This window comes from Spermophilus citellus (genome assembly GCF_964194105.1).
Source record: "Spermophilus citellus genome assembly, chromosome: 12".
Taxonomy (NCBI): Eukaryota; Metazoa; Chordata; class Mammalia; order Rodentia; family Sciuridae; genus Spermophilus; species Spermophilus citellus.
In genome coordinates, this window is record NC_138198.1 from 116538091 (window position 1) to 116556691 (window position 18601).

Here is an 18601-nt window from a genome sequence, read left to right on the forward strand (position 1 = left end):
TCACTCCTTAACCCAGTTACCTGGCTCTGTCCCTACCTCTGCACTATTTTCACCACTCGGCAGGACCTACTTACTGCCCAATCCAATGACTTCACTTTATGGAACCTCTTACTGACAGCTTTAAAGATCCTCACCCATCCTGCCTTCCCATTTCTTTCTCCTCTATCAACATCATGACCATCACAATCCTGTTTTTCCTCCTCTATTCCCAGCCTCATTTGCTGGTCCCCTCCTTGGGCTCAGTCATTGCTGGGTTTGTCTGATTCACCTAGGTGCTTCCCCATTCACACTCCTTCCCTGGTGCATGAGCCACTCCTGTGATTTTAAACACTCTCTCTATGTGAATAAGTGTAAAATCTCCATCTCTGATTAAAACGACCCATCATACTCCTGCTACATATATGATATCACCATGTTTATGACTCACAGGTCTTTAAAACATATCATGTCCAATGAGGAACGCTAGTTTTTCCTTTCAAACCTAGTCTGCTCCAGTCTTCCCTATCTCAACATTACCATCACCCTATTTAAAAAAACAAAAACCTAGTGGTCACTCTTCCCTTTCCTTAAATGCCACATTCTCTCCATCTGCAATTCTGTTAGTCCTATGCCAGAATAATTCCAAAATCCTTCATCTCTCTCATCTCTACTTCAATAATTACCTCTCACCTGGCAAATACCTAGCCTGTTAGTCTCCTTGTATGCACCTGCACTTCCTTCCAACATATTCTCCATATGTGATTTTTTTAAAGTATATCAGATTATGTCAGTTTTCAAATCTCTTTGATGTCTTCCCATTGGAAGGGAAGGAGGCCCTCCTAAAGCCCCCCACAGCTTAGTGACCTGGCCTGTCTCTGGCATCCAGCCATGACCTATGCTACTCTTGCTCTTGTTCTGTTCCAGAGACATGACGTTCTGGCAGTTCCTACAACGTGTCAAGTGTTTCCTGTTGTTACTCCATAATTAAATGTTCTTCTCTGATTTCTCCCATGATTGGCTCCTCTTTCTCCTTTTCCTTGGCCTTTCTCAGGAGGAGTCCCTCATTTACTCTCTCATCATCATTTGTTTCACAGCTTTAATCACAACCCACAATATTTATTTTTCATTTACATGTTCATTGTCTGGAGTCCCTGACTAGACCAGAAGATGAATACGATACGGATATTGCTCCCATTTTATCTCCAAGGTCTAATGTGGCATCTGTCACATACAAGATGCTCAAAAAGATATTTAATGAGGATAAATAAGTGAGCACCTTGTATCATGGTAAGGATTAGAAAAACTAATGTATATAAAATGCTTAGCACAGTACCTGGTCCAGAGTAAAATTTTAATCGTCATGACCTTGTGGAAATAAGTAGCAGCAGCAGCAGTGTAGGGAGTTCATTACGGGAATTTAGCAGCTTCCTAATGCATACCTAATGCAGCTGCAAACCCCATGGCCTCAAAACCTGAGTTTCTTTCACTTCTCTTTTCTTATCTTTTTATCGTTCATGTACAATTAGTCACTGTATCTGTCGATACTTCCTTGCCAGTCTCTCTGAGAGTTACCTCTTCCCCTCCTAGCTGTCATTACTGTTATCCTCTATTCTTTGTGATTAGATTAACTGAGCAGACGCTGCCTGTCTCCCTGTATGAAGTTCTTTACACCCTTCTTTCAGGGCCCAGGACATTTTACCTCCTCAAAGCACCTTCTCCAGCACGTTGCTCCTCTGATTAAGAAAGTATTGCAACTCTTGAATGTTTAGCCAAGCTCCTGGCACAGGTTCAAAGATTCTGCCTCCCTTATCCAAACCCCTCCCACAATTTCTCAAATTAGGAACTCATTCCACCCAAGCCAGATTCCTTACAGGCACACCCAATCCATCAGTACTCACCCCAGATGTGTGCCCATGTGACTGTCCTGCCAAGGATATGCTATCACCTCTTCTCTTAAGTCACATTCAGATTCCTTGGGGTCTCACCTTAAAAGCCATTTCTGTCATGAACACATCTTCCATGTACTCTGAATTCCAAAGCCGTCTACTCTTTGATATTTTTAAGACACATCTTCCATGGCTATTGCTAAAATAAATAAGAAAAGAATACATTTGGATCAAGTAATTGCTTTGTAGGTCTCTACAATTTAGGACTCTCTTCCCTCCTTCAAAGCATAGAAACTGATATTTGCTCCCCAATCTTGTCTACACCTCCCAGACCTACCATAGCAGGAAGACAAGGGTAGCTAAGATTTTATTGGACTACCACAAACAGTACCACAGTACTGTTTCAGTCACATTCACCTGAAGCAGGTCATTTAATCATTATAACAATATTGTGAGATAAGTAGAGATAAGTATAATTAACCTAGGGAACTAGGCTTGGCAAGGTTACATTCTTGCCCAAAGTTATACTGAAGTAGGAGGTAAAGCCTGGATCAAGACATCTATCGCTCTTACACCAAAGCCATGGGATTTCCTTTACATTACTCTTCTTGTGGCCAGTGACCTAAAGACTCAGCCCTGAGGATACACAGGGAGATCAGGCATGGAACCAGCCTGACTGCTTCTTGAACCCTTTATCACTGATGCTCAGGAGGATTTAGCTGTGTAGCACCCTGGAGGACTGAGTGCTCATCCTGTCCTGACTTCCTCCACCCGACCACAGGACAGCCACACGCCTCAGCAGTCATCTGGTCCCGTCAGCACACCAGTAATGGGGGAAAGTTTCACCCTGCCCTGAGCATGTTACCTCCACATGAAGAGAGTTATACATCCCCTTTCACTTTCTTTTGAAAGAAAATTCATCCACCTTTCATTCTCTTTATCCTGGGGTCATTCACCTTGTCACCTTGAGCTCCAAAAGATGTCTGTTTAGAGAACCTGCCAGAGTATTTGCCTACTTCAGGAAGGAGCATGGCAACAATTATCAACTAAAATTGGTGTGGCCTTATAAAATCCACACTGGGCTTTCTAGGAACCGGCAGCGTGAGTTAAGGCTAGATTACACTGACGTATGCAAAAAGAAGACACGGAGAGCCTGTGCTTTTACAGGAATCTGAGTAGTTGTTAACCTACATGGACACTAACCACAACTGTAGCACTTACTAAATTTTCAGAGCATCAGAAAACCCTCTGAGAACAAACTTTTATTTGTTTTATTTACATATATTTTTACTTTTTTTTAGTGCAGTACTATACTAGAGATTGAACCCTGGGTCCAGGGTTGTTCTGCCACAGAACTATGTCTCCAGTCGTTTGTTTATTTTGAGGCAGTGTCTGCTAACTTGCCCAAGTTACAGTCTCCCTGCCTCCAAAGTTGCTGGCATGTGCCAGAGCACGGCTTATCACCCTAGTTCTCAAAGTCCTAAATCAACAGAGATTTTGGAGATTTTTTTTCCATCACTTGCTACTCCTTTTGATGAAGATCTTAAAAACTAAAGAATTGGGGCTGGTGTTGTAGCTCAGTGGTAGAGCACTTGCCTATGTGTGAGGCACTGGATTCAATTCTCAGCACCACATATTTATAAATTAATAAATAAAATAAAGGTCCAGTGACAATTTAAATTTTTTTAAAATCTAAATAATTATTAGGATAAATAAGATACCAACTATCTTATTCTGTCTAGATTGTTTTTTTTGGGGGGGAGGGGGAGGGTTGCCCAAGACATACATAACTGTGTGCTGCCACCTGTACTGTGCAAGAAGACCCTTGCTTCCTCTGAATAGTATTCAATGTTAGTTAGATTAAATAGGGATAAATATAAAACTCATTTTCATTGCACTGCCAATTTGTTGAGTGACTTCAAGAAAAGCTATTAAGGTTCCTCTTTGCATTTTTGCAACCAAATATATATTCTCTGGCTGTTAAACCCCCATACTCCATAATATTTACTGTGTTGATTTTAAGCTCTTTAGTGTCTCACCCTGGTAACCACCTTTTCATACTCCACTGTTTGATCTGTGATGGGACTCTGCAAGCCACAATCTCTTTTTCCAATTGGCTCCCCATAGGTTCTACTCTTAGAATGTACCAGAGGGAGGATGAGAGGCTGGAATGGAAGAAGGGACTGGCTCCTTTACTTCCCAGCAGTTGGTTCTAGTTTGGAGGCTTCTTCGCTCTCAGCCCCATTACACCCACTCAGCAATACCCGACACAAGTCTGCAGGACTTGGAGAGGGGTGAACTCCTCTAAGTCCTGAGGTTCCAGATCAAGAGCAACTCTCTCTACTCCAGAAGCCTGGCCCAGCCTCCAAGGTGCCTCCTCCAAGGGTGGGAGCTCCAACTCCTGCTCTTCTTTGCTCTGCCACAGGGGCCTTAGTTATTTCCTGGAATTACTATCATTCTGATCCTCAGTGTTTCCCTCTTGCCTTTTCAGTCCTCGAAAATCAATGTTCTCTATTAAAATAACAGTAGGTTTTGTTCTCTGACAAAATCCTGAACTATTCCTCAGAAATCAGTTCTGCACAAGGTCTATACCTACCCCTTCATAAGCTAATGCTCTTCCTGGCCAAGAGAGGCCTCTTCTGCTTCTCTGTGGGAATCTTTCCTCTCTTCATCCTTCCCTCCCTTCTCTTGCAAACATGCAAACACACACTCAGAAGCCACCGGAAAGATGATAGCTCTTTTAAAACAAAGGCAACATGGCTCTACAAAAAGCCTTAGCCCCAACCCAACACCATGCTTTCAATAAAATTTTATTGAGCATGTAACACATGTCAGGGCTGACACCAAGATGAAGGTCACATAGCCCTACTGTCAAGGAATTCACAGTCAAGAGAGTACTTGGAATTCCTTTCCCAATACAGAGGAAAGCAAAGACAACAGAGCTGAGATTCAGCCCAGATTACACTGGACATGAAGCAACCTAATCAACCCCAGGAACCAAAACTCTGTCCTCAGGAGCAGTGACCTGAGCTTCTGGTGTTTGTTAGGCACTCTTCAAGGGCACAGCACCATCCTCAGCCTAAGTGTTCCTAGCCTTCTAATGTTCTCAGGCCAAAACATTTTAGATGATAAAAGATCACCTCAAACAGTCCAGAGTTCATACTTTATATCAACCTCTATCCCCACCCCAACCTGAATAATATATCATGCCCTAAATTAGCTTGTTTCATTTTACATCCTATGACATATGCCTTAAAAATTCTCTCTCTCTCTCTCTCTCTCTCTCTCTCTCTCTCTCTCTCTTTCTCTCTCATACACACACACACACACACACACACACACACACACAGAGTAAACAAACACATACACATATTTTTTTTCTTTTTTAATTTAAGAAACATCCCAAAATCTTTGTCCTTTTCCTAATTCCATTCCTCTACCAGAGAACACAGTTTCATATGGAATAGATTTTCATTTCTTTGTACACAGATCCAAATGAAATATCTTTCTATCCTACACACTAAGAACTGGGCGCTTCTGCTTTTTTATCTGCATAGAGAAAATTTGAGTTGTTAAAAAAAATAAAAATAAGTTCTCACCTTTCTTCATTCCATGTAATTACTGTACATGGAATGAAAAAAGGTGAGAACTTCATATTGTACATAGAATGCTTTTAAAGAAAAAAAAACACAGTTATTTTTCTGGTCAGTTTTATTCTTACTTCCCTTTTCTAGATAAGACATGGATGAGTTCCTTTAGGCAGCAAAATTACTGCCTGCAGGACTTGGCCAGAAGTCAGTTTGCAATCAGCCAGTCACAGCTTCCAAAGCCATCCCTGTCTGGGGATGTTGTGAATACATTCCAGGTGTCTTCTCGGTTCCCATGCTTGTTAGTCCTTAGAGAAACAGCCCCACCAGTGCTTCAGGCAGCCATCAGGCTACCATAACTAAAAAGCCTGCAGCTGCTTCTGCCTTCTTGGCTACATTCCTGGAGGCCTGATGCAATCAGGGAAGAGTGAGTATGTTAATACCCTTTTCTCTGTGCAGGTATATCATCATTGTAAATGGCCCCATTTGTAGTGTTGCTATTATGGGAAAGTCACTGTGTTTATATACATTAATCTCTAATGATCCCAGTAACCCTCCAAAGTAAGTATTACTACTGTTCTCTGTTTATAATGTGAAGAATTAAGGGTTACAGACAGTAAATAATTTGTCAAGGGCATTCAGATTACAACTGACACAGACAGTGTTCAGGTCAGATATATTTGGCTCTCTGCCCTAAGCTTAATACTGGCTGTCTGTTTTATAAATTAATCTCATAAACTCCATCACTGAACTATGCAGTGTTAGTAGTGCAGGCAAAAACAGAGTTCAGTGATGTTGATTAAATTTAACTAATTTTTGTTGTCCCCTTTATAAAAAGACCATTACCTAAAAGCAGCACAAAATTCTAGGCTTCTTGTCACTCATATTCATTACCTACAATTATTAATGCAGAAATGTGTTTCTAAGCCAGAGGTATAAATAGACTCCTCTACAGTATTATTATAAAACTATCTAGGAGGAATATAGTTGGTGGGAAGATAAAGGCATGTCCCTAACTCAAAGACACACACACACACACACACACACACACACACACACACACAGAGATTTAAGTGATTCAGTTATGAATCCAAGGACAAGTCCCATCAAAAGGAGAGATACACTGATATAAAAAAAAAAATACTCACCAGCAGGTAAATTCTATTTGACGTGTGAAATACATGGGCAAGCACAGTTCTACTAAACAAATCCACCAAATTGGAGTCACAGAAATAAAGAATTGCAAGAATTCCTGGAAATTATTTAATATTTCCATATAGTAGACTTAGCCTCTTAATGAATCACTTCATCAATTTTTCAGCAAACATTAAAATTTTGATATTCCAAAAATTAATTGATAGCAATTTTTCAAAAATTTTTAATATATTTAGGCTATCCACCCCCTCCTCCTTCATTTTTTTCTTCTTCAATGGAAAAGTAAATGTTCCTCCCTACTAGACTTCTTTATTCACACATCAAAAGTCTACACTTTTCAAGATGTTTTCTATCTGTATTCTTCAAGAAGATTACTTTTAAAATAGTATGCTCAGGATTCTGAATATGTTGCAGAAAAAAATATTAACCAATCTCTATTTGCTCTTTGATAACAATCATGTTCAAAGCTTATTAGTTCTTTGTAGACAGACTTTTTAAACATTTAAGTGAAAAAAAAAATCCCTGGGTGAAGGGTGGTTCTAAGTCCATATCCAATGAGATCTTGGTGCTTTTCTCTCCCAGCTTCATTCAGATATGGACAGAGGAGATGGATCCATCAAATATATCCTTTCTGGAGAAGGCGCAGGCATAGTGTTTACCATTGACGACACCACTGGTGACATCCATGCCATTCAGAGGCTTGATCGAGAGGAAAGAGCCCAGTACACTTTAAGGGCTCAAGCACTGGACAGGCGGACAGGCCGACCAATGGAGCCAGAGTCAGAGTTTATCATCAAAATACAAGACATCAACGACAATGAGCCCAAGTTCCTAGATGGACCTTACGTTGCCACTGTGCCAGAAATGTCACCAGTGGGTAAGGTGGTGATTCACTAACTTTCACAAACAGCAAATGCATTATGGGGGCAGGTGGTGGGGATGCAGAAAAGGAGACAATGCACAAGGCAGCTCACAAATTACAAAACTGAACCCAAAATGACAACTAAGTCCCTTGACAGAGAGCAAGCTACTTAGGCATATAAGCAGTCGCAGTAAATAATAAGAATGAATTGTTTTCCAGCTCTGATTCTTTAAAAACAAAAGAATAGATTGGCACGTACATACATGCATGTGTGTGTGTGTGAGTGTGTGTGTGTGTGTGTGCGTGTGTATTTGATTAATAAGGGGGAAGCATTTTGCTATTATCAAAAAACAATGAAGACCCAAAGACTGACTGGTTACTAAGAATTTAAACACAATAATTATCATTTTGTAAAACAAGTACAAGGTAGGAGTTAAGGAAGCCTGACCTAGAAAGGGGACTCTGCCAATAAAGCAAATGCTCTAAGACTGACCACTCAGGATTGCATCAACTCTTTAGCAGATTTCCTTCTTTTCCTCAGGCACTTCTGTTATCCAGGTGACAGCCACAGATGCTGATGACCCGACCTATGGCAACAGTGCCCGGGTGGTGTACAGCATTCTCCAGGGTCAGCCATATTTTTCCGTGGACTCCAAAACAGGTATCTGATTCAAGAGTCAATTCAGAGGTGTTTGCTTTATTTCACAATCCTTTGCAACCACTACTTAGGACAGACCCAACTCTCTTTCTCAAGAACTCTCCAGGGAGTGTGTTAACCAGATAAGATTTGTTATAAGCTTTAGGATTAAGAGAGCAAACTAGCATTGCCCTGTGGGTGAGAACAGCACGATGCATACACAGTGTGCAGGGTGACGAGAAAGGCAAAGTATCTTACTAGCCTCTATAAAGTTCATGGATATATTTATTCCCAGGGACTAAAGTCTGTTATAACTTTAATAAGATCCAAGAGGACACACACATTCACCTGCACTCACTCTAGAATCATAGACTCTGAAACCAGAAAAAGTCACTGGGGAATGGTCCAGTGCATTGCCCTCTACTTAACAGATAAGGAAACTGTGAAATCAAGAACCACATTCATCTGGTTATGGATATGTCCCTTGACATGTGATCTGATATTCTTTCCACTAAACCACCCTGTACTAAAGAGAGCACAAGGCCAGAATTAGTGGCTTCTGGGCCAGACAGGTTTTGATGATGGAGGAAAGAGCACATAGGATGTGGCCCTAAAGAAAGACAGATTCTGATAGGCAAGTTCTAGTAGGGAAATAAGCAGAGATAAATGAATGAGTAAGGAGCAATATGGCAGGAAAGGACACATGTGTTGGACAAACCAACAGGATTCCCTTAAATATATTTGAGTTGGGTAGGGTAATTGTTATATCATTATTAGCTTACCCTATGCCAGGTCTTCTCTCTTTTAAAATACTTTCATAAACATTACTATACTTGAGTCTCCCAAAAATCTTGTGAACTAGTGAAATACATAGGAAGTATTTTACTCCCATTTTACATAGGGCAAAACAGAGACCTAAGAGAAGGAAATGAGTAAAGAAACTTAAGAGTAACAGAGATGAAGTCAATGCTGAATACTCAAAGTCATCTCTTTTATTTGAAAGAAAAAATATTTCTATTATTAGCAACCTGATAGAATTTTTTTGCCCAGAAGTCCTAAAAGTAGCCAGGCATTCAGAAAACTGTATCATAAAAGCAGAAAACAAAGGAGCATAAATTAGTAGAAGGAAAGAAAAAGACCACAGTTAGGGACTTCTGTAAAACAGTTAACTTCAATAATTCTGCTAACAGGGAGAGAGAGAATGAAGAGGTGCCCACAGGGAGGAAAAATACAGGCAGGAGGAGGGTAATGTGTCCTTTATATCCTAAGAAGAATCTTATATTATTTTGACAGCTCCCAGGGGGCATAGTGTTAAGGTCAAAAATACATAAAAATATAATTACTGCTGTGCCCATGAGGCATTTAAAATATATATATTTTTAAAAATATATATATATTTTATATATATATATATAAAATATATATATTTAAAATGTTGTTCTTACTAAATGAAATAAATACATTATAGGAGTAAATTGGGGACAGGTGTTTTCCCAATCCCCTCCCTTTTCACAGAAGAGATCTATTTAGCCAAGGGTCATGTCATAAACCTGCAGCAAATATGCCCTTAATCTTTGCCTCCAATGCATAGAAATCAACTTTTCCAAGTTGAAAAGTTAAAAAGGAGATACAACAGTACTGTACATCCTGGTCAGGATCAAAACACATTTCAGTGGATTTTGTTTAGACCCCTCTTCTTAAATGAAACCTTATCATCACACTGCTATGCTGCTACTTACTATCTGGGGAACTTCATTTTCATACAATATAAAAATAAACAACTTGCAGAGCATCTTTTATGTCCAAGCTCACAGAATTCAGTGAAGCACAGAGGTAAGAAAAAATAACAAAACAGAATAAATATATAACAAAAGGAAAATCAAATGAGAATTCCAATACTACTTACAGGTAGTGGGGAGGCAGGAAAAGGCAGAACAGGAGCAAGTTATCTAAAAAGAGTTATTCACATTACAAGGGCTCTAGGGGTTGAAGAGAGAAACAGCTGAATGAGAATTATCTAAAATCACAGATGTGTAGACATATGAGGCTTTGTTTTCTGAACTCAAAGCCCCAGTTTTCTTTGGTGAGACTGAGCAGTCTGAAATCTCCCTAGTCGTAAGAGGACCATTGCTGCCATCTCCCGTTCTCTTTTGGTAATATCACCACCAAAGGAAACCAGCTCTGTTCTTCCTGCTGAAACAGTACATTTGTTGCAGAGAAACTTTTTGAAGCTGGAATTTTTACCTTGAGTTTAATAAAATAGGTGACATACATCTCAACTCTGGGCATTTACCATGCACAAGGGAGAAATCTAAAAGTGAATCATTTAAAAACTGCACTTATGGTTTTGTTTTTAAAACAAAGTCATTTCTATCCTGCAGGTGTAATTAGGACAGCGCTCATGAACATGGACAGAGAAGCCAAAGAGTACTATGAAGTGATTATACAAGCCAAGGACATGGGAGGGCAGCTCGGGGGATTAGCTGGGACCACAACAGTCAACATCACCCTCTCGGATGTCAATGATAACCCACCCCGCTTCCCCCAGAGTGAGTACCTAACCAACCAGAACCCAGATCTCAAGCCATAGGGATGCATCTTTTACAGAAATGCAGGAGAAAGGACAGCATGTTAAATGCAATCATTCTTGGATTTCTCCCCTATACTCATTGTGCAATTCTTTTTTTTCTTTTTAGTTATACATGACAGTAGAATCTATTTTGATATATTTATATAAGCATGGACTATATCTTATTCTAATTAGGATCCCAGTCTCGTGGATGTACACAACAGTGAGATTCACTGGGGTGTAATCACATATGTACATAGAAAAGTTGTGTCAGATTCATTCCACTGTCTTTCCTATTCCTAGCCCCTCTTTTTCCTTCCCTTCATTCCCCTTTGTCTAATCCAATGAACTTCTGTTCTTCCCCCACCCCTTATTGTGGGTTAACATACACATATCAAAGAGAAAATCAGATCTTTGGTTTGGGGGATTGACTTATTTCACTCAGAATGATAGTTTCCAGATCCATCCATTAACCAGAGAATCTCATAAAGTCATTATTCTTTTTTAAATATTTATTTTATTTATATATGATAGTGGAATGCATTATATTACACACACACACACACACACACACACACACACATATATATATATATATATATACATAGTTGTATACAAAGTATATTCACACCAATTCATGTCTTTATACATGTACTTTGGATAATAATGATCATCACATTCCACCATCATTTATAACCCCATGTTCCCTCCCTTCCCTTCCCACACCTCTACCCTATCTAGAGTTCATCTATTCTTCCCATGTTCCCTCTCCCTATCCCACTATGAATCAGCCTCTTTATATCAGAGAAAATATTCAGCATTTGGTTTTTTGGAATATCTTATCTTTTGGGAATATCTTATCTTCTCTAACTCCTTTATGGCTGAGTAAAGAATACCACAATTTCTTTATCCATTCATCTGATGATGGGCATCTAGGTTGGTTCCATAGCTTAGCTATTGTGAATTGTGCTGCTATATACATTGATGTGGCTATATCACTGAAGTACGCTGATTTTAACTCCTTTAGATATGTATTGAGGAGTATATAACTGGGTCAAATGGTGGTTCCATTCCTGGTATTTTGAGGACTCCCCATACTGCTTTCCAGAATGGTTGCACTAATTTGCAGTCCCACAACAATGTAGGAGTGTACCCTTTTCCCCACATCCTTACCAACATTTTCTGTTACTTGTATTCTTACTAATTGCCATTCTGGTTGGAGTAAGATGAATTCTCAGTGTAGTTCCATTGTGCAATGCTTACACAACCAGTTTCCTTTTGGGCTTCAGCTTTCCATAGCACTAAAATCACTGTTCTTCAAACTTTTCATTATTTCCTCCCTATGGAAGCTTTTTATACTTTTTTTCCCAACTGATGCTATTAAGTTGATGGGTCCTTCACCAAAGAACAATAAAGTGTCATGAAATAGTTTGTGACATGCATATGAGTTGGTTTTTGTTCATAAGAAACTAAGGTGAATAAAGACTTCATAGAAGGATAAGGATTCAACAGAGAACTGAATAATACAAAGGTCTTTAATAGGCAGGAAGGAAAATATTCCAGAATTAGGAAGTCACTCACTCATTCAAGAAATATTGTTCCAGATACCATTCTAGATGAGGGATACGGAGGTGTACAAAAGAAACAAAATCTCTACTCTCCTAGAGCTCATTTGAGTAAAATCCTGCATGTAAGAAACACATAGACATGTGTATGTGTTTTTATATATGCCTGAAAATTTTGCTTATGTCATTTTATGCTCAAAACCTCCTAAAACAAAGACCTGATCTTTCAAATGTGTTGGAATTTAAATGAAAAAAACAAAAAAATAATTTTTGAGTAAAAGACATAAAGGAAGGATAATTTGACAGCCATGTACAAGATGGACTGGCAAAATCAGAGACTAGAAGTGGAGGAGGGTCATACATTGCTGGTGGGACTGCAAATTGGTACAACCACTCCAGAAAGCAGTATGGAGATTCCTCAGAAAACTTGCAATGAAACCACTATTTAACCTAGCTATCCCACTCCTAGTTTTATAGCCAAAGGACTTAAAATCAGCATACTATAGTGATGTAGCCACATCAATGTTTATGGTGGCTCAATTCACAATAGTAAACTATGAAACCAACCTAGGTTGTCCTTCAACAGATTAATGGATAAAGAAAACATGGTATGTATATATACAATGGACTATTACTCGGCCTTAAAGAAGAATGAAATTATGGCATTTGCCGGTAAATGGATGGAATTGGAGAATATTATTCAAAGTGAAATAAGCCAATACCAAAGAACCAAAGGCTGGATGATTTCCCTGATGTGCATATGCTAACTCACAATAAGGGAGATGGGAATAGAGGTATTTTGGATTAGACAGAAGGGAGTGAAGGGAGGAAAGGGGGTAGGAATGACATAAAATGAATTGGACATTATTACCCTGTGTGCATATGTGATTATACAACCTGTATAACTCTACATCATGTACAACCAGAATGAGAAGTAATACTCCATTTATATATGACATGTCAAAATGCATTCTACTATCATGTATCTCTAATTAGAACAAATTTTTTTAAAAAGTGGAGGAGTTTGTTACGAGGCTTTCGGAGGGTACAGAGTTGATCTCATAGGACAGACTATGGAACTAGCAGGAGGCGTGGAGTGGAACAAATATGAAAACACAAACTTCTGCCTTTTGATTTCTTAGCTAAGGGATATGAGGCAGAGGGTGGAGTCAAAGATGAAAACAATGGTTAAAGTCTGACAGAAGGATTGTACTGTTGATAGAAATAGAGGATATAAAATGGATCTACCAGCAGGGAAGGAGAGAGACGGATTCAGATTTTGAATATGAAGTGACAGCAGAACAATCAGGCTGAGTGTCCTTAAGAAAGGTGGAAGTATAGAGCGATGACAGTGGATGAAGCCAGGAATGGAGACATGCGTTTGAAAAGTGAATGCCTGAAGGGAGTAAAGTGGGGAAGTAAGAGCAGCAGATGCAATTCAGGTGAAAGTCTTAGCCAGGAAATTTTAGTTAAAGAATTAAATAAATAAATAAATAAATTGAAAACAGAAAGAGTCAAGTCTGACTATCAGCTGAATAGCTGCACTGTGAATCAGCCAAACAAGTGAACCTTCAATTTTTGCTATGTAAATTCAGGAAGAGAGCTCAAATATTTACATCCAACTGGAATACACAAAGTTCCCATGAGCATTCATGAAAGAAAAACGCAGGGTACTAGACAAGCATTTCATATATGGTACAAGTAAGCAGGCTACTAAGTTGACTGGGCCTGCAGTACAAAACACAGATCATCATGGAACAGACTGTGGGATATCATATGGGGTGACTTTTTGTTATTTTGCTGATGCTGAGTATTCAGTCTTTATAGCTCACACATTGTACACTGTAGATTCTTGAGAATCCTTGAACTACTTAACTTCTTAAATTTGAAATTAAACAGGTATCTCTGATAGAAGTACAAAGGACAGAAGAACCAAGTTATTACACATAACACAGCTCAAATGCATATGGATTTGGACATTTTGAGGAATATAATCTTAAAAGTGGCAGCTTCACAACAGCATAACATAATACAATGCCTACAGGGTTTTTTTGTTGTTTTTTTGTAATAATTGGTCTTATTTTTTAAAATACATGACAGTGGAATGCATTACAATTCTTATTACACATATAGAGCACAATTTTTCATATCTTTGTATATAAAGTATGTTTACGCCAATTCATGTCTTTATACATGTACTTTTTTGCATTACAATTCTTACTACACATATATATCACAATTTTTCATATCTCTGGTTGTATATAAAGTATGTTGACACCCAATTCATGTCTTCATACATGTACTTTGGATAACGAAGTCCATCACACTTCACCATCCTTGCTAATCCCCTGCCCCCTCCCTTCCCTCCCACCCCTCTGCCCTATCTAGAGTTCATCTATTCCTCCCATGCTCCCCCTCCCTACCCCACTATGAGTCAGCCTCCTTATATCAGAGAAAACATTCGGCATTTGTTTTTTTGGGATTAGCTAACTCCACTTAGCACAATGCCTAGAGTTTTAGTCTAGCCCCTTATTTTGGCTCAAGGTCTCAGAAGTTAGTCCATTGTTAGCCAACTCCATAGCTCTGGGCCCAAGATGAAGAACATCATGGCATAAGGGCATAGCTAAGGAAAGCAGCTCAGCAAATGGCAACCAGGAAGCAGAGGTAGAGCTCCACTTATCAGGGACAAAATATAAACCCCAAAGTCACACCCCTGTGACCTACCTCCTGCAGCCAGACCTTACCTGCCCAGTTACCACCTAGTTAATCCATAAAAGTGGATTAACCCACTGATTATAACTCTCACAATACAACCATTTCACCCTTGAATATTCCTGCACTGTCTCACACATGGGCTTTTGAGTATTCAGTCTTTATAGCTCAGAATGACTCTCTGCACACATTGTACACTGTAGATTCTTGAGAATCCTTGAACTACTTAAAAGTGGATTAACCCACTGATTATAACTCTCATAATACAAACCATTTCACCCCTGAATATTCCTGCACTGTCTCACACATGGGTTGTATATAAAGTATGTTGACATATCTAAACCATAACAAATTCCTGTATTAGATTATTCATCTCTGTGACCAAAAGACCTGACAAGAACACCTCTCAAACCAAAGTCTTAATGCCATTCTAAAGCATGTATTTTGAGTACTCACTATTTCAAATTTCAGTAATAATGGAGAATCTAGGAATAGATTGGAAGCATGAAATATGTTTCATGAAAGACAAAAGAGAAACATATAAGTAATTTAAATTTGTCTCTAAGTAATTTTCACACATTAACTGCTTCCTCTAAGATGGTCGTTACTTTTGGACTTTTAAAAATTTTTACTTTAACTCATCATTAAATATTTCCTCATATATTTGCTAAACCTAAGTTCATGCAATCTATTTCAAAAATCTATCTGAATGAATTCTTCTAGATGAACTTTTCTGCCTCATTTTTTTTGATTCCTCACTGTAGAAATTCTATTTAGTTTTTTTTCCCACAAATATTACCACAGCTGATTGTGAGCTATGACAAAATAATATACCTCCTCTTTTACACTTAAAACAAGCTCAGTCCCCTTTCACTGAACAATTTATAATGAAATATCAAAATCTCAAGTTATTTATTTCCAATATAATGCATCACATGTAGAAAGTATATGTATATTTTTAAACACAATACAGCTTTCCTGGTGTGGGAGAATGTTGTAGGCAGATGCTGGTTTGTTTTTCTGAAAAGTTCTTCAATAGCAAAGCATAATCCATCAACAACTTTGGAAGTGAATGGAAAGAGATCATAAAATCCATGTGACTGAAAGCTGAATACAACAAAGATTTCCTGAATCATTTATGTAAGAAATTGTATCATTTCTTCTCCTGTGCAAGGTGGAGTGCTGTCAGCTACCTGGGGTGTCAGCCTCCCAAAATTTTTATGGAAAAAAAAGCCCTTATGCCCCAGGCTTCCCAGACCTTTTGATGCATAAAAGAGATCACATACATATCAAAACTGTGATTATGATTTTGTTTTGTTAGTCAGTCTATGATTGACAAAATAATGAAGCACATCAAAAATGTTGAGCCCCAAAGAAGGTAAGTTAGCAAAAATACAACTTCATAGAGATGAAAAGGAACTAACTTTAATTGTAGATCAGAAATGTCAAGTCAAAAAGCAAAGCATCACCACTTCTAGCTTTTTCATATGTGGGGATATGTAACAAGAAGACAGGAAACATCAGGGTCTGTCCACGAAGAGGCAGACAGAGGGTCCCAGCTGCAATAAATGTTGATGAACCCTACAATGGAGCTGGTAGAACTTGCTCTCTGTGGCTGTTCCTCTATAGATCACTGGTCTACATCAGTTCGAGGCAGGTTGTTATAGAGATAGGTACTCAAAACACCAGCTAGGTCATGAAAGAAAATGTGGGCATTTCAAACTAAATAGTCAGCTACTAGGGAGGCTGAGGCAGAAGAATCACAATTTCAAGGCCATCCTTAGCAGCACAGCCCGTCTGGAAATAAAAAATAAAAAGGGCTAGAGATGTGGTTCAGTGGTAAAGCATCCCTGGGTTCAATCCTACCAAAAAAGGAAAAGAAAAGAAATGTAAACAGAATAAATATGTACATGTTGTGACATGTGGGTTTTTATTCTGTTTTGTTGTTTTCTTTCTCAAAAGGAATTGACTTTGGGGAAATATTTCCATTCATTATGGAGTACTAAAAGACTAGGAAGCAGCATACTTCCCACCACTCTGTAGGTAGATTCACTAGAACGGGAAATAATTTTGCTTTTATTCTGTCCTGCTTTCAGGGTTATTGTCAAAAAGTTATTTTGCTTCCTCTTTATTGAATATCCAGTATGGGTTATGGTTATAACTGTTTAGCCTCTGAGGACCTCCGTTTTCATCTGATAAAACTGAAGCTTTAATTTTAAACCAAGAAAAAGATATTTTGCACAGCATGCCTGATAAGATGTGATAATGACAAGGCTTTTCATTTATTTATTTTTTTATTTATTTTGTAGTGACGATGCATGTTCTTGTTTTCCTTCACAGAACATTATCAGATGAGTGTGCTGGAATCAGCTCCAATTAGCTCCACTGTGGGGAGAGTGTTTGCCAAGGACTTGGATGAAGGAATCAATGCAGAGATGAAATACACTATTGTGGATGGAGATGGTGCAGATGCCTTTGATATTAACACAGATCCCAATTTCCAAGTTGGTATCATAACTGTGAAGAAGGTAAGCCAACTCCTTTATCCAAATCACTTCATGGATGCTTTATATATGAAATTATTTTCAGAGTTTTTGTACTATGGATAAGTATTTTTTGATTTAGAATATTATAACCAACTTTGTTGTTATAAATCCTCTTGTAAAAGCTCTTTCCTATAATTAAAAACAAACAAACAAAATACCCCAGGCATGGTGGTGCTCACCTCTAATCCCAATTACTAGGGAGGCTAAGGTAGGAGAAGTTAGAAACCAACCTGGGCAACATAGAAAAACCTCATCTTACTCTTTGTACCAACATGAAGACACTGACTGTACCATCATTTTACAGAAAGAGTACCAGATCGTGATAAAAATATATTACAAATATGTCATTTCTCCTACTTAGCCAACTTAAAAACTATTGCAGCTTAATTCTCTAATCATGTTAATGACTTAGTCAATATTTGAATCACACACTTTTTTTACTGCAGTGTACCATAAATAACAAGCAAATTATAATATTATTTCTAAATCAATAAATAACATACAGGGATTTTTTAACTGCCTCTTGAAGATCCATAAATGCAAATTAAACTTGCAAAATTCTTATCAAGCCAGGTGCAGAGGCACATGCCTATAATCCCAGTGACTTGGGAGGCTGAAACAGGAGGATCACAATTTTAAGGTCAGCATGAACAATTTAGCAAGATACTGTCTTAAAGTATAAAAATAAAGGACTAGGGATGTAACTAAGGGGTAAAGGGCCCCTGTGTTCAATTCCCAGTACTGGAAAAAAAATTAAGTTTTATCAAACATAGCTAGTGAATGTTGTTTTCACTTTAAACTCCTTTGTTTCATGATACAGTACTGTTTTCTGAATATAAACTATTGATTCTTTCTGTGGCATAAGGCACATATGGATAAACTCAGTTGGAAGATACGATGTTTTGTAAAAAATTAAGTTTTAATACCCTACAAATAAGTATCTGATGAAATACATTTAAGAGATTCATTGGTTTGATTCTTCCCGATTTTGAATACATTTTTTAAATCCATAACTTATATTATTTATTCAACACATATTACTCACCTACTGTGTACCAGCTATTGTTCCAAACATTCAGTGTGGGGAAAAAAATAAAACATTA

At 38.3% G+C, this 18601-nt stretch overlaps 1 protein-coding gene across 2 annotated transcripts in view; it reads left to right on the plus strand.

Moving 5' to 3' along the window:
* Window positions 1–18601, plus strand: part of CDH20 (cadherin 20) — a 216128-nt gene that overhangs the window by 159248 nt on the left and 38279 nt on the right. For both annotated transcript variants that reach the window (XM_081263448.1, XM_081263449.1), the window contains exons 3-6: window positions 7190–7484; window positions 8011–8130; window positions 10488–10655; window positions 17293–17480. In XM_081263448.1, the coding sequence (XP_081119574.1) occupies window positions 7190–7484; window positions 8011–8130; window positions 10488–10655; window positions 17293–17480 (771 nt within the window). The remainder of the gene's footprint in view (window positions 1–7189; window positions 7485–8010; window positions 8131–10487; window positions 10656–17292; window positions 17481–18601) is intronic.